At 45.1% G+C, this 21,178-nt stretch overlaps 1 protein-coding gene across 3 annotated transcripts; it reads left to right on the forward strand.

Moving 5' to 3' along the window:
* Window positions 1–389: 389 nt before the first annotated feature.
* fmnl2b (formin-like 2b) lies at window positions 390–21,068 on the forward strand. 3 transcript variants are annotated; one of them, XM_030781557.1, is made up of 27 exons: window positions 390–506; window positions 3,257–3,340; window positions 4,273–4,353; window positions 5,518–5,594; window positions 5,793–5,876; window positions 6,255–6,401; window positions 6,946–7,054; window positions 7,888–7,964; window positions 8,891–8,984; window positions 9,204–9,278; window positions 9,585–9,695; window positions 10,089–10,238; window positions 10,661–10,762; window positions 11,527–11,881; window positions 12,280–12,477; window positions 12,735–12,755; window positions 13,048–13,172; window positions 13,279–13,481; window positions 13,702–13,936; window positions 15,028–15,096; window positions 15,273–15,353; window positions 15,912–16,041; window positions 16,791–16,954; window positions 18,436–18,537; window positions 19,050–19,151; window positions 19,823–19,946; window positions 20,962–21,068. In XM_030781557.1, exons 1-27 carry the CDS (start codon window positions 390–392, stop codon window positions 21,066–21,068), a joined length of 3,324 nt encoding a protein of 1,107 aa, XP_030637417.1. The 3 variants fall into 3 exon arrangements, with proteins under 3 accessions (XP_030637417.1, XP_030637415.1, XP_030637416.1); XM_030781555.1 differs by having other exon boundaries at window positions 11,527–11,872; window positions 12,253–12,477; XM_030781556.1 differs by lacking the exons at window positions 12,735–12,755; window positions 20,962–21,068 and adding an exon at window positions 20,179–20,270 and having other exon boundaries at window positions 11,527–11,876; window positions 12,242–12,477.
* The last annotated feature ends 110 nt before the right edge of the window (window positions 21,069–21,178 follow it).

The following is a 21,178-nucleotide window of genomic DNA, read 5'->3' on the forward strand; positions in this document are numbered from 1 at the left end:
TCCGAGTCATGCACACTATCGCGAAGACCGTAAACTGGGAGTGGGGCATTTATTGTGCACGATACGGATAAGGAGGATGCGGCTCTGACACACTGTGGAAGACTACGCTTTTCTTCTGCCTAAAGATGAATGGACAGGCCGACAAAAAACACGGATTAACAATGTAGGGATGCTATTGTGAGACACGCGCACCTAATATAACGCGCTCCTAAGATTTCGTCCCTTCGCATCGATGGAAAGTGACTAGACACTGATCGAAACTGGACAGTTTGGTTATCATTGGATTTTTCTAGTATCCAAGCCACATTTTAATCATTCCTAATCATTTTGTAGTAAACATTTTTAAAAGGTTTTACCGTCTGTGGCCATCATCAAAAGGCGACAAAAACATGGGGAACGCAGAAAGTATGGATGCACAGCTAACTGATATCAGGGCGAGGAACAAGCCCCCCAAACTACCCATGCCCGACCCGGGGGAACTGGAAGAAAGATTTGCCATCGCCTTGGTAAATTTTGTGGAGAACATTCCCTGTTTTTACGAATGGTTCATCATTCACATTTTGTCTTCTCTGTGTTTAGTGTGTTTGGTGGTTTTCTTCGCCAGTCAGATTAACAGCGAGCGCTAGCGCACGCACACATCTATTGTGTGGGGTTGCTAGTCTGCTCGCTTTGATATTTGCGACTGCATGATAGCAGCTAATTATATACCGCCAACTCCCCCTTTTCTGTCGTGTGTTTCGTTTTTCCCTCTTATCATTTCATTTTACCCGCCATCCGTCCTACGAAAATGTTTGAATGAAAGGATATTTAGCCGCGATTTAGATTATGAACTCATGCCTCGAATCAAGAAGCATGCCCTTAATCCAGCGACTGCTTCACGTAACTACATAGGCCACATAGTCATCATTCAAATGGTCATGTTTTAAGCGCGTGATTTGTTAAAACCCGTTATGCAGTCTGCAGTATCAGTATCGTAGGGAAAAAAAGTGTTTGTTTTTGCGGGCATACTGACATAGAAACCGTTACTCAGATTGTAATACAATGCTGACAGCTAATTAGTTGTTACAACTAGTGAGGTGGTTACAGGCTTAGTTACGCATCGCAACAAGTAGGCCTGTTTTATTCATTCCAGCTGAGATGTATAGAGACGTATACGTTTGATCTGAATGGTTTAACTGTTACGCAGTGCTTAAAAACAAACGATAGAGCTAACCCATAACACATATTATCAATGAAATGCATTGTAATGAAGTTTTGGTGTGCTATTTATTTAAGATGTAGGACTCAAACTGTTGGGATCAGATAACTAATTGCGTTTCGTTTGTTGTAACCTACCCTGTATTATTTGGTGGGAAAACCCCGATAGAACGCATTTTAATGAGAAATCAACTCATAGAAAATGACTGCGGTTGCTTAGATTCTGTCAGTCCATGGTGGTTAGACGTGCTTGTCTGGTTAGAGACCAGGGTGGAAAATAAGCACCAGCCAAATGCTGGTAACATGAAAGTGGCTGGTAGATTTCAGACACAAAATAACGGTTTACTGTAGAGTTGGCTGGTGAATTTGAACATTTATCTGTCAACAGCTGTTAGATCACATTTCAAAAAGTTAATTTCCCACCTCTGCTAGAGACCCTTGTAACTTCAATGATATATTGATGTGTTGCATGTTGCCTCTATGAAGTTAGCTACTTCTATTTTTAGATAAATCACCTCCTCTAATTTGTTATTTCTTTTCTCTTTTCAGTTAGACTTGTTGTCAAGACTTGATGTTTACTTGCTGATCTTAGATTGGTGCAGAAGTATTAGTCTTTTGCTCAATATGGATTTCCTGTCCAAGCATTCAGTAAATCCCATTATGCCATGACAGTGGCTCTAGATCAGATGATTATCAGCCACTAACTTTCTTTAATTTATTCTTCATAGCATTTAAGTGGAAAATGTTTTGGTCCGTGGTCTTAGGCACCATGCATATTGACTCCAGTTAAAAGAGTGCTTTGTATTCAAATCAGAAACGATTAAACCAGTTCTTCTCGATAAACATAGATCCAAGTCCAAATGTGCAAATCAGTCAGACCTCTTTGCGGGTGCACGTGAGTGAGTGAGTGAGAGAGAGAGAGAGAGAAACAGGGAGAATGCAAATCTGTAATTGCTGCCTCGTTTTCATAGATTTGCATCACAAATTCTGTCCCAGTAGGTCACGCTGCAGGGTCTGGAACCTCACACTCACATTCTTTCATATTTAAAACGCGACTCCTGTGTGTTCATCCAAAGCCTGAACACACCGCCGCTGCTCTGCAAGAAAACTCAAAATGTTTCTCCTTCTCTCTCTCTCTTTTTTTTTTACCCCTCTCTCTCTCTCTGTGTCTCTCTCTCTCTCTCTGGTTAAATGTCTAATCACCCGTGTGGGAAGCGTATGGTGGAAGTGCGCTGCACACTCTTTTAGCATTCTGTGCCTCCTCATCCATCTGTCTGTCTGCACAACTTGACTGATATTCACGTCAAAGTAGAGCAGCATTGTGTCGATTCAAAAGTTTACATTTAAAAGACATGTCTTTGGTCTCGTGAAGTCCCCCCCCCACCCCCCCCCCCCCCCCGTACTCCCTTTTACTGAAGGAGTAAGAGATTCGCACCTACAGTCTTCTCCATACTCATTAAATTTTCAAACGTGCCGAGTCACTGTTTTATCAGAGAGCCAAGGCATGTGCCGTTTGGAAGAAATTTTACCGTTGCTCTCTGAGAGAGAGAGAGAGACGGCGCCTCGTTTCTCAGAAACATCAGACGCTCCACCGGTGCCTCTGTCGACCTTGTCCCGGGGCTTTTATTTATTTATTTGTTTATTTATTTATTTTTTAGCGTAGTTGATGTTCTTTCGGCCGGCCCCCGCGCTCAGAGGAGGAGATGGCTTTTAATGGATAGATAGTTAGATGGATGGGTGAGGAAGTCGACGGAGGGGGAAACGGATGGGTGGGTGGATGCCAGGACGGCTGGATGGAGGGGCAGAGGGGGGTGGATAGGTAGGTAGTTGAGTGGATGGAGGAATGACCAGGTGGGAAGATAGAGGGATGAGTGGATGGATGGATGGATGGATGGATGGATGGATGGATGGATGGATTGAGAGGTGGGTAGAAGAAGGATGAGTGGATCTGTTGGTAGGTGGGCGGGTGTAAGTGGATAACAGACTGATGGGGGGGGATGGATGATGGAATGATGATATTTTATCTTTTTTTTTTCCTTTTTTTTTTTTTTTTGGGCAGAACTCCATGAACCTGCCTCCCGACAAGGTGAGAATTCTGCGGCAGTACGACAACGAGAAGAAGTGGGAGCTGATCTGTGATCAGGTGAGACCGGATCTCTTCGTCCTTGGGCCGTTTCAGGACTGCCCCCCCCCCCCCCCCCCCCCCCCCCCCCCCCCCCCCCCCGGCAGAATTTTCGAAGCGGACCCGGAGCTCAAAAACGCAAACTTACAACCTGAACGTATAGTAATCAGTTAGGTTATTTCGTCTCTGATCCGTTTCCATCGATATTTATCCGCGCTGTCAGGTACCTCACCGTAGCCTATATATGCTAAGTCAATATTTATCCTGTTTTTGGTTTGTAAGTACCGGTGTAATATTTGTATTCCCTGCGCGTATACAGTGAGAGTTGCCATAGTGAAACATTGTTGTTATTTTTCATTTGCGTCAATAAGACCCACACAACGCCCACTGCTGAACACACACGGTCGTCTTATTAATATGTTGTTCCGCAGCATCCTCCGGTTGCCCCGTCGCCATGGTTACAGTGACGTAAGCGAGGGTGTTCACGGTTGACTTGGGTGCATGTTTCTTATGTGGCGAATTATCTGGCAATGAAGTAATTAATAATGGATAGTGATTTCTTTTTTTTCTTTTTTTTTTTTTTTCTCACGAAAGATCAAAAGATGCTTTTAGAGTCAGACTGTGGTTAAGTGGGAAATTAGGAGCAACTGAAAGTCGGTTCGGAAGACCGTAAGGACGTAATGGAAAACTGATTAGAGTTTTTGAAAATGTCTGACTCGACAGAAAACAGGATGAGATTTGAGGGTTTTTAATAATGCATGGGTGGGAGCAAGTTGGACTTATTCCGAGAAAACTCTCTCTCTCTCTCTCTCTCTCTCTCTCTCCCTCTCTCTCTCAAGCCTCGACTGTCTTTAAATTATGTTGCTAAAAGCACGTGTTTTATGTGAAAGATGGTTTGAATTCTGTGTGTTCATTTGTGTGTGTGTGTGTGTGCGTGTATGTGTGTCTATCAGGAACGATTTCAAGTTAAGAATCCACCCCACACTTACATTCAGAAGCTGAGAAGTTTTCTGGATCCTGCTGTAACCAGAAAGGTGAGCTGCAAATTTGTTTTTCCTCTAGTCTCCGAGGCCTTGCTCTACAACCCCTCTTCATCTCGTAGAGTAGCTGCATCCTCTTTTTCTTTGGTGTCTGGTTTTGTCTGTGGGTGTGTGTGTGTATGTGTGTGTGTGTGTATTTCTGTGCCCTAAGGAAAGACAGAGAGTCTTAGAGGGAGGGAGAGGGAAGACAAAGACGTCTGCTTTCCACAGTGCACTCTTTTAGCATTGCGTGTGTCTGTCGGTGTGTGTGTGTGTGTGTGTGTGTCTGTCAGAGCGCGTGACACACGCAGCACTAAGCATGACAAATACACACGCGCGCACACGCACACACACACACACACACACACAGACGCGCACACTGTGCTGAGCTCCAGAGAAGAAAACATGTCTCCTGCATAATTCAGTTCATTGACAGTGTGGAAGTAATGATGGTGAAACCAACTGTTCTTCTCTGTCTTACTGAAAACATACACGATAGATCAGTTTTTCTCTACCTCAGTTCCTCTGACACCACCCGTAACATCAGGCCTTTCATTAGGTGAGACCGACAGTGATAGGATTAGAAAGGTGTGAACAAGGGGAAATGGTTAGGGGTGGTTCCTCTCTCATGCACACACACACACATACGCATGCACTCACGGTTAGTAACTAACCATTCATATGCACACGCACTGATTTCTCACCGCTGTAACCGACGAATATTTTGATACTTCTTATTTTCAGAAATAGCCGGTCTGTTTTTATTTTAAAAAGGTGCGCGGAAATAATGAAGCCCGGCACAAGTTCTCACTTTCAAGGGTTTTTTTTTTTTTTTTTTACATATTCCCGTACTTGTGATGACACCTAGAACTCCTGTCTCACAAGTCTGATTATACAAGTGTAATAATACAAGTACAAACACACATGCACGCACACCCACGCAGATAAATGGACAGAACTTTGTCAGTGATACATAGATAGATAGATAGAAACATACATACAGACGGACAGGCATATAAGCGTATATTTATATATATACGATATATATAAACGTGTAAATGTAGATAGAGATGTAGATATGTACACAGATAGATGAATAGATAGACTGAGATATAGGTGCAGATGTAAATGTGGGTGGTAGAGATGGTTGTACTCAGCTCGGATGTCTGTTTGCCTCAGAAATTCCGTCGGAGAGTTCAGGAGTCAACCCAAGTGCTCCGCGAGCTGGAAATTTCACTGAGGACCAACCACATCGGGTGAGTCACCGGGCCGGCGTGAGCCGACCCGACTCGGGGAATTCTGATTCATCTCAGACGCGCGGAAAAAAAGACTGTCGTTGGGTGGCTCTGCAGCGTCGTGGTCATCTCCCTTCTGAATGAATTAGAGTCTTTTTCTTTTTCTCTGTGTGTGTGTGTGTGCGCGCGCGTGTGTGTGTGTGTGTGTTTGACACTCAGGTGGGTGAGAGAGTTTCTTAACGAAGAGAATAAAGGACTGGATGTACTGGTGGAATACCTCTCCTTCGCCCAGTACGCTGTCACGTGAGTCATTCCCTTAGCTCCTTTGTGTGTGTGTGTGTGTGTGTGTGTGTGTGTGCGTGTGCGTGTGCGGGTGCGTGTGTGTGTGTCAGTGAGAATCTCTGATTGAAGTTTAATGAAAGGAACATTTTCGGTGGTATCCAAGGTTTTAAACTTCCCCTGTATCTCTCTCTGCCTGTCTGTCTCTCTCTCACTCCCTCTCCCTCTGCCTCTCTCTGTCGGTCTGTCTCTCTCTCCCTCCCTCTCCCTCTGTCTCTCTCTGTCTGTCTGTCTGTCTCCCTCCCTCTCCCCCTGTCTCTCTCCCTCTGCCTGTCTGTCTCTCTCTCTGCCTGTCTGTCTCTCTCTCCCTCTGTCTCTCTTTCTCCCTCTCCATTCCTCAAGGTTTGATGGTGACGCGGCAGAAAGCACTGCAGAGGTTTCCGTGGAGACTCCATGGAGCAGATCCATAGAAGATCTCCATGGAGACAGCAATCTGCCCTCGCCAGTCAGTGGCAGCAGTATCCCACGGTCTACCCGACATTCATTACGGTAAAACACACACACACACACACACTCGCACGCATACACACACACAAACACGGATGTGTGCGCTCACACACACACACACACACACACACACTCACACTAACACGTGTACAGTTTTCTGACTGACACACCCAGTCAGTGCTAAAGATAGCACACGTATACACGCACACACACAAACATACACAGACAGACACACACACCACACACACACACACACACACACGTGCGCAGATACTTAAATATAGTGTTGTTTTAACTTGCACAGAGACGTGCATGGATGTTGCTATCCTGAAATACCAAGAAAATTACCAATTAAGCCACTAACACACACTCACACACACACACATACACACACAAACACAATTTCAGCCTCATCACATGGACAGTCCACCACACTTGGACCCACACATGATCACCCACACACATTTTCAACCTCATATACCACATGAGCAGTCCTCCCCTCTGAAGTGTGCATACACACACACACACACACACGCACACACACACACTTTAACCGCACTCTTTCTTTGTGTAACACTTTCAACAGGTCAAACACTTTACCCAGCAGGCGAACGCTTAAGAACTCGCGTCTCGTGTGTAAGAAGGATGACGTGCACGTGTGTATCATGTGTTTACGGGCTATCATGAACTATCAGGTATCTCTCTCTCTCTCTCTCTCTCTCTCTCTCTCTCTCTCTCCTCTATGCCTTCAGGCCCTAAACACACATTTCCTGCCGTTTTTCAGCCTGTCAGCCAATCAGCTTCAGGCAGCCTGGAGTCTGTGTCAGAGATGATTACGTACCAGCAGAAAGTGACATAATAAAATAGATTAGTAAGTTAGAAATGATTGTTAGCTGCATTGTAACACAAAGCTTATTAACAGAACAAATGACCTCTTTTGATATTTGGGGAGCGCTTGGACAATTGCCTCCTTGTGATGAAATGTGTAAGTGTTCCAGTGTGGAGCATTATATCAGCAGACTGGTACTTACAAACACTTTTTTGTTTTCATTCTGAAATCCACTAAGTATAGCAACAGACTTCTTTCCAACAGTATCAACAAGATTAGACGTTATTCAGAAAGCTCTGTGCTGGCAGGATTTCTTTTTTTTTTTCTAGTACCGCTTGACATTTTTAAAAACTACTCGCTTGGAAAAAGCCACTACCATTAATGGTAAATCAGACCTGTTTCAAACGTATCTTACGTCAATACAAAACGCAAGCGTGAAAAAAAAACAAACAAACAAAACAAAAACCAATGTAGTAATCCAAGTGTTTGATTGAAGCAGCTGACAAAATGTGAAGGCAGGGGTTATTAATAAACCCGTCTGTTAAAAAAAGGGTAAACTTCCTCTTTATATGAACGTTTATTCTTATGCTATTGCTTCTCTCTTTTTTGCCCCCCCCCTTTCTCTCTCTCTCTCTTTCTCTCTCTTTCTTCCTCTCTCTCTCTCTCTCTCTCTCTCTCTCTCTCTGTTTCTCTCTGTAGTATGGCTTTAATATGGTCATGTCACATCCACATGCTGTCAATGAAATCGCTCTGAGCCTCAATAACAAAAACCCCAGGTGAGCATCAGTACACACGCAAACACACGAACACTCGCGCAAACACATGCACGCCATCTCATACAAATTTTCTCTCTCTCATACACACACACACACACGCAAACACATTAACACACACACAAACACACGCACACCGTTTCATACAAACTCTCTCTCTCTCATACACTCATGCATGCACCCACACACAAGCACACACACACACACACACAAGCACACCCTCTCTCACACAAACTCTCTCTCTCTCTCTCTTTCACACACCCACACACACACACACTTCCCTGTTTCTCTATTGTGTGTGAAACACTCATCATGTTTATTCAATTGCCCTTTTGTCACATTGTTTTCTTTCTGTCTGTCGTTGATGAAGATCCTGATTATCAGTAAAGCATTCATCTGAGCCTTCAGCCTTCACGTGTTAATCTTGATTAAAGACAGAGGAGCGGCGTTCTGAAAACCCCTTTCACGTAACATAAAGGACAGCCACTGTCCGCCGCCTTTTGATTGAGGTCAATAGCTAATGGCTCTCTGTAATTGAATCTGACAGTGAAGACAGACTGTCTGAGAGTGTATGTGATGAACTCTCCTTTAAAAGACTCTTCAAATGAGTCTTAACGCGCAGACAGAGCTGTCAGGCCGAACTGTTTCACGAGCCCGGCTAGGGACCGTGGTTCTCCCAAAGGGGCCCCTTTTTCACTCGGTTAGCGATTAGATAGTCGCGGAAAGCGCTGGATTACAGCGCTGGCTGACCGGGGCGTAGAAACTGAAATCATCTGTTTTTGTTGGATTTCAGTTCTTAATCTGGAGTCACTGGGATGATTATTTCCTCAAGTGGTCAATATCTCAGAATCTCTCTCTCTCTCTCTCTCTTTCTTTCTCCCTCTCCCACTCTCTCTCTCTTTCTCCCTGCATGACACTTTCCATGCCAGGACCAAGGCACTGGTACTGGAGTTGTTGGCTGCTGTGTGCTTGGTGAGGGGAGGCCATGAGATCATCTTGGCCGCCTTCGATCATTTCAAAGAGGTAAACAAAATCCTGAATCAGTGTCAGCGTAGTTCTCCGCAGTTCCAGTGAACACTGTCTGTCATGTTAAGGACTTCTGTATAAACTTTTGTACTACAGACATTTGCTTTAATCAGCACTGTGAAGTCGTACGGTGTCTGTGTGTGTGTGTGTGTGTGTGTGTTTGTGTGTTTGTGTTTTTTTGGACTGGATTTTTTTTTTGTTCTCTGTCTTTCTCAGGTCTGCGCAGAAACACAGAGGTTTGAGAAACTGATGGAGGATTTTAAAAATGAGGACAACAACATAGATTTTATGGTAGGTCAATTATAGCCTCCCGCTCCTGTTTTAATGAAGACAGATTGTAATCATGTGTGTGAAACAGTTATTTATTTAAATGTGTATTATCATTTTCTCCCGCTCTTTTTGTCTGTTTCTTTCTCTCTCTTTCTAACGCTCTGTCACTCTATTTCTGTATCTCTGTCTCTCTCTCGCCCTCTCTTTCTCCTCTCCCATCTCTTTTGTTCTCTACCTCTCTGTCTATCTCTCTTTTTCTCCTTTCTCATCTCTTTCATTCTCTACCTCTCTTTCTCTCTCTCTCTCTCTCCCTCTCTCTTGTCTCAGGTCGCCTGTATGCAGTTCATAAACATTGTCGTTCACTCGGTGGAAGACATGAATTTCCGGGTGCATCTTCAGTATGACTTTACCAAGCTTGGACTGGATGACTATCTAGAGGTGAAACTCCCAAGATGGATACACACATACAGCCATACACACACACACACAAACACACACACACACACAAACAGAGTTTCTCTATCTTTCTGGTATTTGAGACTTCTTACTGAGCTCTGCTGTAACTAAAAATTAATAAACTAATGGTAAATAAAGAAATATTTTAGCAGGCTCTGTTTTAACAGTAACAGCACTGGTGTGTTGAAAATGGGTTTTTTTGTCCAAATGAGAACTTGTAGATGTTCCCATTTGTGTGATATTTATAATTTCTTCAGAACGTTTTGTCCACATGATGCCACAAGAACCACACACACACACACACACACACACACACACACTCAGTCACACACACACACACTACCTCACTCACTCACTCCTCTCTCCTGTGCACAGAGGTTGAAGCACACGGAGAGTGATAAGCTGCAGGTGCAGATCCAGGCTTATTTGGATAACCTGTTTGACGTGGGTACGCTCCTGGAAGACGCCGAGACCAAAAACGCCGCACTGGAACGCGTGGAGGAACTGGAAGAGAGCCTGTCGCATGTGAGAGAAGAGATGTGTCTGTCCTCTGTCTATACTAGCGCAGCGACATTCCTATACATTCCTGCGGGAATGCGTTCCCACGTCGGAATCCGTTCTCAAGCATTTCTGATTTCACACCGTAAAAACGTATCACGTGTGGAAGGCTGTTGTTCCATCCCCTTTTTTTTTTTTCAAGTTCCTTCCATGAACTGAATTACAGTTATTATAAGTGTAAATTCAGTCTGAGGTAAAGTGGTTTTTAAATAAACAGTATTTCTGGATTTCTGGATCATGTCCTCCGCTTCTCCTTTGAAACCCGATTCAGCCTTACGCTCTCCCTCTTAAACCCTCTCAAACATTACAACTCGAGCTATTCTAGCGAAAACGATTTTTAACGTTCTTTCTGATTTCGCGACGTAAGCTAACGTTCGTCTCATCCGCAGATGACCGATAAGCTCCTGGACACAGAGAATGAGGCCATGGCCAAGATCGTGGAACTGGAAAAGCAGCTGATGCAGAGAAACAAAGAACTGGACTCCATACGGGTGGGTCCCACGCAACCAACACACACACACACACACGCGCACGCACATACACACGCACGCACACCCACACACACGCGCGTGCGCGCGCACACACGCACCCACACACACACACATGCACCATTCACGTGTGTATTTGTGCTAATAGTGGCAGTTCCCTGAGGAAGCTGAGAGATTTCTAAGTCTGTAACATCCTTTTTTTTTTTTTCCTTTTTTCTTTTTCGAACAATGTCGGAACATAAGTCATCATTTAATCACGTACAGTAATAGCTTATAAAATGAGAAGTAACATGCACGATAACAAGCACAGCGACATTTTTGCAAACCTTTCAACAGTTCAGGGTTAAAAACATGGAAATGGACGTTGGCAGCAGGACAGTAGTTCTGTCTAACACACTAAGCTCACTTCATACCAGTCTAACCAGTGGTAACATGCCGACTGGGTACTAATATGCTAATCACTGGCATTGCTAATGGCCCCACTCTCTCTGTATGTGTGTGTGTGTGTGTGTGTCTATGTGTGTGTTTCTGTGTGTGTGTGTGTGTGTGTCTATGTGTGTGTTTCTGTGTGTGTGTGTGTGTGTGTGTTTCTGTGTGTGTGTGTGTGTATGTGTGTGTGTGTGTGTGTGTGTGTGTGTGTGTGTGTGTGTGCGCGCGCGTGTGTGTGTGTGTGTGTGTATGTGTGTGTTTGTGTGTGTGTTTGTGTGTGTGTGTGTATGTGTGTGTGTGTGTGTGTCTGTGTGTGTGTGTGTGTGTGTGAACACCAGGCCATGTACCGGGACGCCAGTTCCCAGGTGCACAGTCTGCGGCGGATGGTGCGGGAGAAGGACGAGGCCATCCAGCGCCAGTCCAAACTGGAAAAGAAGATCCACGAGCTGGAACGGCGAGGGAGCCTGCAGATCCAGCAGAGGGGAGAGGGAGACGGGGAAGGAGACACCTCGCCCCTGCCCTCTCCTCCTCAGCCCATGCCGCTCTCCCCGGGCCCCGAAGCCATGGCTATGGCCGCGGCCGGGGCCAGTGCGCTCGCTTACGGCCCGGGCGGCGGTCAGACGGGCACGCTCCGGGGGGGGGTGCCCACTCCACCCCCTCCGCCGCCACCGCCTCCACCTGTACTGGGGTCTGGTACGTAGAAATGCCAGGGAATCCGTTTGCTTTTGTGGGGTTTTGTTTTTGGGGGGGGGGGGGGGGGGGGGGGGAGAGTTGGAGGTTTGTAAAACAGTTATATTTGTGGAGTGGCAAAGCTATGCAAAGAATTGACAAAAAAGTCAATGAACTCTTCTCCTCCAGTTCAAGTAATATTTGAATAGCACATTTATGAAGTCCACTGAGTCACTCTGGAGTCGGTGACTCCTCTGCTGTTCCTCTTCTTTTTTTTTTTTAACTCATGTGGTAGGTTGTTTTTTTTTAAACTCATGTGGTAGTTTTTTTTTTTTTAACTCATGTGGCAGTTTGTTTGTTTTTTAACTCGTGTGGTAACCGGAGTTTTTTTATCACCCCTCCCTCATGTTTTTCGACTCCAGTGCCAAACGGACCTTCCGCAGCCCCGGCCGCGCCCCCTCCTCCGCCCCCGCCTCCTCCCCCTCCCCCTCCGCCCCCTCCTCTGCCTTCTGGACGGGCGCCGGAAATCTCTTCTCCCCTACCCCCTCCTCCTCCACCTGTTGCTCCTCCTCTCCCTGGTTGCGGCACGCCTACCGTCATCTTCAACTCTGGCCTGACAGGTACGGGACAACGGTTTTTGGGTTTTTTGGGGGGGGGTGGGGGGGGGGGGGGGTTCAAGGGAAAGGGTGTATGGGGCGTAACGAGGGTGTGTTTATAGATTAGAGTGATTGCCTGAAATCCGTATTCCAACCGTGCGTTTCACTTCTGCTTAGACGAAAATATCTCAATTCTGTCTTTTCTCCCTTTTCTTGACTTTCACTTTGATCTGCCCTTTGTTCTTTGTTTGTTTTTTGTTTTTTTTTATCTGCCAACAAAGATGGACCAATCAAGCTCTTCTGTAGGTTTCCTCCTCTGTTTGGTGATTTTTTCCCATGTCGTATTTATTTCTCTGTGCCATCATTTGTGTGTGTGTGTGTGTGTGTGTGTGTGTGTGTGTGTGTGCATGTGTGTGTGTGTGTCGTGATTGGTGGTGTTTGTCATTTCATCATCACTTTGATGTCTCACTGTCTTGTGACTGTGCTGTTTTGACCGTCCACATTTAATGGACATTAACGTTCAGACATTGACATTCAGACGCATCTGAGCAATCTCACCAGTCACTGAAAGAAATCTCCCCTCTGTCATCTCAGCCGTGAAGATTAAGAAACCGATTAAGACCAAATTCCGGATGCCGGTGTTCAACTGGGTGGCGCTGAAGCCCAATCAGATCAACGGAACTGTCTTCAACGAGATTGACGACGAAAGGATACTGGAGGTATGTGATGCCTCGTGTTGACCCTTGACCTTTTTTTAGCCCCCCCCCCCCCCCCCGACTCACACTCACGACGCCTGTCCGTCTTACCCTTCTCCTCGTTCGGCAGGATCTGAACGTGGACGAGTTTGAGGAGATGTTCAAGACCAAAGCCCAGGGCCCGTCCGTCGACCTCACCATGAGCAAGCAGAAGGCTCCGCAGAAAGGACCGAATAAAGTGTCTCTCCTGGAAGCCAACAGGGCCAAAAACCTTGCCATCACGCTCAGAAAGGCAGGGAAAAGCCCCGAGGAGATCTGCAAAGCTATCCAGACGTGAGTGGCCGACCTTAATTATCGAGGACTTAAGCTACGTGGTCAAGTCCCACACCAGCTGGCCTAAACAATGCGTTGAGGTTTTTTTTTTTTTTTGTGGTTGCGGGATGATTTGAGGTTCTCTGAGTGGTTCTGTTGCTGTCTAGTTTTCGCTGTAATGCGTTTCTGGGATTCCCGTTTTCCTTGGTTGGGTGACGGAGGGTGTTGTTTTCCGCCGTAGGTTTGACCTGCGCACGGTGCCGGTGGACTTTGCGGAGTGTCTGATGCGTTTCATGCCCACCGAGGGCGAGGTGAAGGTGCTGAGGCAGTACGAGCGTGAACGCCGACCGCTCGACGGCCTCACCGACGAAGACCGCTTCATGATGCTCTTCAGCAAGATCGAACGCCTGCCCCAGAGGATGACCATCATGGCCTTCATGGGCAACTTCAATGACAGCCTGCAAATGCTTACGCCGGTGAGATGAGTGGATGGATGGATGGATGGATGGATGGATGGTGGAGGGAGCAACATATGGCAGTGTGGGAGGAAAGATGGAGAGAAAGTGTGGGGTGGAATACAAGGGAATATGTAGATTAATAGGTGGGTTAATAAATTGATGAAAATGGGTGGGGCAGGGAGGGATATATGGCAGTGTTGGTGGATGTATGGATGGATGGGTTGGGTGGGTGGTGGAGGGAGGGATATATGGCAGTGTAGATGGATGGGTGGGTGGGTGGTGGAGGGAGGGATATATGGCAGTGTAGATGGATGGGTGGGTGGGTGGTGGAGGGAGGGATATATGGCAGTGTAGATGGATGGGTGGGTGGGTGGTGGAGGGAGGGATATATGGCAGTGTGGATGGATGGGTGGATGGATAGATAGATGGATGGATTGATGGTAGGATGGGGTGGAATACAAGGGAATATGTAGATTAATAGGTGGGTTAATAAATTGATGACAATGGATGGATGGATAGACAGATGGATAGATAGATGGCAGGGTAGGTTGAAGGATGGATGGATGGATAGGGAGAAGGAAGTGGTGGAATAGAACGGAATGGGTAGATGAACGGATGGGGTAATAAATCAATGACGGGGACTGACGGGGGTTGTAGGATTGCACGAATAATTGTGCACCGACAGTAATCGCCACGTTGGCTTCTGCAATTAGCTATTCCCATGGTGGCATTTTCTCCTTTTGCTCGAAATGTCACACAGCGCTTGATAACGTATGTGTGCTGTACCAAATCACATAAATCTCCATCCAGTGAACAGTAAACACATTGATCAGTCACCAGTATTTACGTCAAGCATTCTTCAAGTTGTCAATCCAGGCATGTGAGGGGGGTAGATGAGGGCGGGGTCTGACGAATCACAGACGGCTTCTGTTAACCGCAATTAATTGTCTCACTAGTAGAATAACATCAGAATAATCTGGGGTGGGGGGGGGGCGGGGGGGTCTTTTGTCTTTCGTAGTTATCCCACCACGTAACAACGATCGTAATCTCTCTATCTTCCTCTTCAAAGATAGGTAGTGCTGATTAATTGACGTACTTGTCTTCAACAGCAACTTCACGCAATTATCGCAGCATCTGTGTCCATCAAATCATCTCAGAAGCTGAAGAAAATACTTGAGGTACGCCACATACATACATACATACATACATACATACATACATATATATATATATATATATATATATATATATATATACATATTTATTAATACTTGGTCTCAAACAGTATTTAGCATTCTTGCTCCAAGTAGGTCAGAGCTCAGCTCCTTCTCATCTGCCGACTGTTGTTTCTCAGATTATCTTGGCTCTTGGGAACTACATGAACAGCAGCAAAAGAGGAGCTGTGTATGGCTTTAAACTGCAGAGTCTGGATCTGGTAACGCAAAACCCTTTACTTCCTTTCGCTGTAATTCACTAAACGTTTCTTTAGACTTGGGTCAAATGCAGTAGCAATGGAAGAAGTTTATTTATCGTAGTGTCTGCAGAAGTTAAGTTTATTTCAGAGGTTTTTTGATTCCGTGGTGGGGATGTATTTTTGCAGCTGAGTCATCAAAAATAATTATAGTGTCACTCCCATGTAGTTACATGCTATTATACGAGATTAGTAGTATCCTGCTGTAGCAGCAGTCAACAACCACACACAAAGAATTACTTAATTTTCTGGAAGTGCCGTATAATCCCGAGAAAATGACTAGGGCGTCATGCCGTAGTCACCTGACCTTCCAGTAATATTCGAACAACACGTTTGGTCCGTAATGTTTTTTGTGGACAACATTCTCAAAAAACAGCGTCTACCTTAGCCACTCAAAAACATTAGCGTCGCCACCTCGCGGAATGCTTGTTTTATGAGTTTGGTAGTCGTCTTAGCAACGCAGTCATTACCTTAGCAGCGGGTTTTTTTTTTCGGTCGGTAATCATTACTTATTTTCCTTAGCTGCTGGAGACGAAGTCCACAGACAGGAAGCTAACGCTGTTGCACTACATCGCTAACGTGGTGAGGGAGAAGTATCCGGTCGTGTCTATGTTTTACAATGAGCTGCATTACGTGGAGAAGGCAGCTGCAGGTAAGCCCGGCGTATAAATGTGACTCTTAATGACAGGCTTATCTTGTATTGTAACTGATAAAAAAAAATTTGTTTTATCTGCCTAACCCGTTCATGCTTCTGTAATTACCTCGTGCTGAAATCCCAACGGTGGCAATCTCATCTCTGTCAAAAGGCGGGAAGCAAAAATGCCTCAATAATCGTGTCAGAGAAAGATTGGCCACGTGTAGACTAGTGAATTGGTTAGGTTCTCTTCACTTCTGATATAACTCCACTACAGAAGTCCCCTAGTGGCAGAGAAGTGGTAGACAATTTGTTTAGCTCATAAACATAGCTCATAGCTCTTAATCTGCTTTGAAAGTAATGAAATGGGATATTTATTATATTTCAGATCTAAGCGGCGCGAGTTTGTAATCATAGTTGTGCCTATTACGAATATGTATATTATCAATGTGATGTAATCATATTAAGATTTCAAACTGGAAAAAAAAACCAAAGATGCTGAGCAAATCCGCTTCCCTCGTAACGGAGCAAAGATGTTAAACGGCCACGTGAAAACAGAGGGCCGGGAAAATCTAATTACATTTTGTCCTTTCCGTTTTGCCGGAAACTGGGCAGTGCTTTCCTCTGATCCATGAGACCACACACCTGACCCGTATAAACAAAGACGCATATAAAAATAAATAAATAACTAAATAAACAGGGAATCAGATGTACTGTGAGTGATCCCTGTGGGTAAAGCGTGTGATATGTGTGCGGTGCCTGTGCAGTGTCTCTGGAGAACGTCCTGCTGGATGTTAAGGAGCTGCAGAGAGGGCTGGACCTGACCAGGAGGGAGTACAGCATGCACGGACATAACTCCCTGCTCAAGGACTTCATCCACCACAACGAAGCGCGGCTCAAGAAGCTCCAGGACGACGCCAGGATCGCCCAGGTACCGAACCCACGGCGGGGAGTGGTCCGAGGACGGAGTAAAATTTGAATAATAATAATAATAATAATAATAATAATAATAATAATAAGTTTATTTAGAGCCCAATATCACTATTTATAGTCTCAAAGGGCTTTACATGTCTATAACAAAGTCAAATCAAAAATATATTATGCGTACTTTTAAAAAAAAAGATTTAAAAACCGGGAGTGGAAAAACAGTCTGAACAGGAACAGGGCGTAGACGCGGGTCAGGGAAGCCGATTAATTAATAGTTAATTGTTCTGGAGATCGTAAGACGATTTTTGAATAAATACCTAAAACAATTTGTGTAAGACGGATTTTTGAATAAATACTTTGAACAGTTTAAACTGGGGTGAGGTCAGTTAGCATAGCATTGTTTCGCTCAGTTTGGTAAGAGCAAGAGACTGACGTCGTTTGTCAACACCACCTGTCGCGCGCCTTTTCTCGTCGAGAGGATTAATCTTTGAATGAATAGGTTTTGTGTTGATTAATGCAATTAAACATGTGATGTTGAGTTAAGCAGTTAACTGTGTGACTCTCAAATACATCCGTGTGGTTTCCTGTACTTGCCATTGATAAATTTCCAACATCGAAGTCACAGATAAATTTAGCTTGCAGTTCATCGCGTCAGCGGATAAAGCAGTTTTGTAGCAGTAGCCGTTACCATAATTTTTCAGATGTGGGTTTGAACATCTATACATTTTATAGAAAATCATGCATCTACTGATATTTGTCGGAGTCCATTAATGGCTGTGTCGCCGCATTTTAGGCAAAAAAAAATAAACAAGCAATAAGAACATGAAAAGCAATTTCCCAGAAATCAATCAGTCAGACGCACAAATAATTTAGAATTGAAAGCATCGTTGCCTCGTTTCACTCTGATCCGCACACATCCCAATTAATTGATTTGTGTCCCAATGCTAGCACCAACTAGTCAACCATAAAAAAAATTGCGACTTTTTGTGCTACATCCCTAATGGAGGAAGGAGGCAGACACTGCAGGATATGCCAAGGGATTTTTGTGGATTTTTGGAAAAGCTTCTGGATGAATGTGGAGCAGGTGCTGAGAGATTCAAGAAGATTCACAGTGAAATTTAGGGGCAGATTTTTATCTGAAATGATGGAGATTTTGGTGAATTGATGAATGGTTGGTGAGATGTTGGCAGTTTAGAAGAACATGTTGGAATAGTTGTAGACTCAGATGTTGGAGAACATCTCTGACATCGGTAGAGACTGTAGACAGATCCTAGATTAAGACACAGTGTTTTACACTTTTTTTTTTCCCCCAATTTTAAAAGGATCATGACAGTTCTCCATGCAAACGGAGTTAACGAAGAGAGCTGTAAATCAGAAAATTGCATTTTCAAGTCGTGTGACGAAGGAATGAACGAACGGCAAAAAAAAAAAAAATGTTTTCACACCAGCGGTGCATATAAATAACCGTCTCTATTTCTGCCGTAGGATGCCTTTGATGAGGCTGTGAAGTTTTTTGGGGAGAGCGCCAAGACGATGCCACCGTCTGTGTTTTTCCCCGTGTTTGTGCGGTTCGTCAAGGCCTACAGGGTGAGTCAGCTTCAGACCCTAAATCTTTAGACCCTCTGTGACAGGCTCTGAGGACCGCTGCGTGACCACTGTGCGTGACTCATCCAGTTACACCGTATGACGCTTTGTGTCAATCGGTAACACCATATGACACCTGTTTCAGGTGGTCATTATACAGAACTGATGCGACATGCTGGTAATTTTGTATTTGCGTATGTACATATGTTTGTGTTTCATCAGCTGAAAATTACGTACTCTAACATAACAATGGTCCTGCCAGAATAATTGACACCATGCAAAACTAGCCAGCACAGAAATGTCAAGGAAACAAGAAAAAAAAAACTATTGATAGTTATGCAACTTTGGAGCAGAGCCCAGTAACTGAAAGCATTCCGAATATAACTCCGTGCTTAATGTTTGTTTGGTCCCGTGGCGTTGACAGACCAAGGTTAGAAAAAGCATTTATGGCTCTCTCTCTCTTGCTCTCTCTCTCTCCCTCTTTGTCTTCTCTGTCTCTCTCTCATGTCCTTCAGCAAGCACAGGAGGAGAACGAGCAGAGGAAGAGGCAGGAGCAGCTCATGATGGAGAAACTTCTAGAACAGGAGGCCATGATGGAGGAACAACAAGACCAACAGGTAGAGTTAGACTCCTGTGTTACAGGAGCCAGGCTTTGGCCCTTCATCTGGTTGCAATAGTTTAAAAAATAGGTTAAAAAAAAAAAGGAAAAGAAAAAAAACTTGGTGGGGGGGTTGGGGGGGGGGGGCAAGCTTAGTGAACACTCTTATTAAACAGCATCCCAACCTGAGGTTCTGAGCATGAGCATAAGTACCAGCTGGGCCAAGTGCCTGTAAGAACCCGATTGGCCGTAAGGCCGGTCAGACGATACCCTCATCGCAGCGACAGATATCGTCTCTGGGAGCCTGCGCAGTCGCAGGTGAATCCAGGGAAACTGAATGGGCCAGCGGGTGCCCCATGGTCCCACTGAGATGCTTGTAAATTGCTAGGTAAAGAGGAGGTTGTTGACTTTGCCCGTATCGGAAGACTCGCACAGTAAATCTTCACCCTCCCGGACCGGCACGGGGAGGTGTTGCCGTGGACGTAGGGCGGTAAAGGGAATTGGACGCGTCGAGTTAGGACAAAACAGGATTTAAAAAAAAAAAAAACAACAACAACTAAAAAAAGATTTTAAAGTGGGGTGAATTGTGGGTATTGCTCAAGACCCTTGAGACAGTACCTTAATGAAATTTTTTGGTTCATTCTCTTCCCCTCCCACACTCACTCTCACACACACACACACACACACTAGTCCCCATCTCACAAGGGGAAGCGTCAGCAGCAGGAGTTGATTGCCGAGCTGAGGAAGAGGCAGGGGAAGGATAGCCGTCACGTCTATGAAGGGAAAGACGGCGCGATCGAAGACATCATCACAGGTAAACGACGCCGAACGCTGTTGAGAAACAAACCAAAGAATCTGTACTCTTAAATGCGTGCTTGCTTCTTTTAGAAGTAGCTTAATCTGTAATAGCCCCGTTGTCTTAGCGCCACTGAATTGTGATGTAGATGCTTTAGATTCCGTCAGGCTTTTATTTATTTTTTCTCTCATAGACCCCTCCCCTTTTAGCAGTGTTTCTGTGTTTGTGATTGGCTGTTGTCTCGCTGCAGTTCTGAAGACCGTCCCTTTTACCGCACGGTCAGCCAAACGCGGCTCGCGCTTCTTCTGCGACCCCGCCCACTCCGAGGACTTCCATTACTAAACTAAAATTCTCTCCCTCAGAAAGGTGGCTTTAAGTCTGTCTCTAAAACAAACAAACAAACAAAAAAAAATTCATCTCTGCCTTCCATTCATCGTTTACTCTCTTTACCTCTTGCTCACTCTCTTTCTCTCTTTTTATCTTTCTTTCTTTCTTTCTCTCTATCTTTCCTTCACGCCCTCTCGTTTTCTTGTTCATCCACATTGTCTCTCACTCTACTGCATGAATTTCTCAGACTCAGAGTTGTGTCTGTCTGTAAAGGATCTTGCCGGTGTTCCCGCATGAAAACGCACCCCTCCCTCCACATCCCTTCATTTATTCATTCACCAGTGACCATACTCTGTGTGTGTGTGTGTGGAACGTGTGTGTGTATATATATATTATACACTTTTTTTATCAAGAGGATTAATGCTTGAATAAATAAAATTTTGCACTGATTAATGCGGCCAAACATGTGACTTAGACATGCAGTGCGTACAGTTTCCTGTACTTGCCATTGATACATTTCCAATACCAGATCAATTTAGCTAGCAGTTCAGCATAGTATCAGATAAAGAAGTGATTTGTAGTTAGAATGCGTGTGTGTGTGTGTATATATATATATATATATACACCGTCCACAACACGTCTGTGAGGAGCACAAGTTTGGTTAAAGGATGTTAACGGTAACTCTGCGTCTCCTCCCCCCCCCCAGATCTCCGCAGCCAGCCGTACAGGCGAGCAGACGCCGTCAGGAGGAGTGCGAGGAGAACCGACGGACAGCAGCTCCAGCTGCTCGGCTTTGAGGTCTCCACCTGTTAGATCGATCGGGCTTTCGTTCGAGCACGCAGCCGGCACGGTCAGGGCGGAGGAAAGAAAACTGCATCTCGGGGCCCGCCCCCGCCGCCGCCGTCGCCGTCGGTTCCTCGTCA

Source organism: Chanos chanos, chromosome 8 (genome assembly GCF_902362185.1).
Source record: "Chanos chanos chromosome 8, fChaCha1.1, whole genome shotgun sequence".
In the NCBI taxonomy this organism is placed as follows: domain Eukaryota; kingdom Metazoa; phylum Chordata; class Actinopteri; order Gonorynchiformes; family Chanidae; genus Chanos; species Chanos chanos.

Excerpts from the sequence above, each read along its gene's own strand:
- fmnl2b (XM_030781555.1), top strand. The coding sequence starts at position 390 with ATGGGGAACGCAGAAAGTATGGATGCACAGCTAACTGATATCAGGGCG. Across the intron at positions 13,173-13,278 it reads ACGACGAAAGGATACTGGAG|GATCTGAACGTGGACGAGTT; the intron begins GTATGTGATGCC and ends CTCGTTCGGCAG. Across the intron at positions 13,937-15,027 it reads GCCTGCAAATGCTTACGCCG|CAACTTCACGCAATTATCGC; the intron begins GTGAGATGAGTG and ends TGTCTTCAACAG.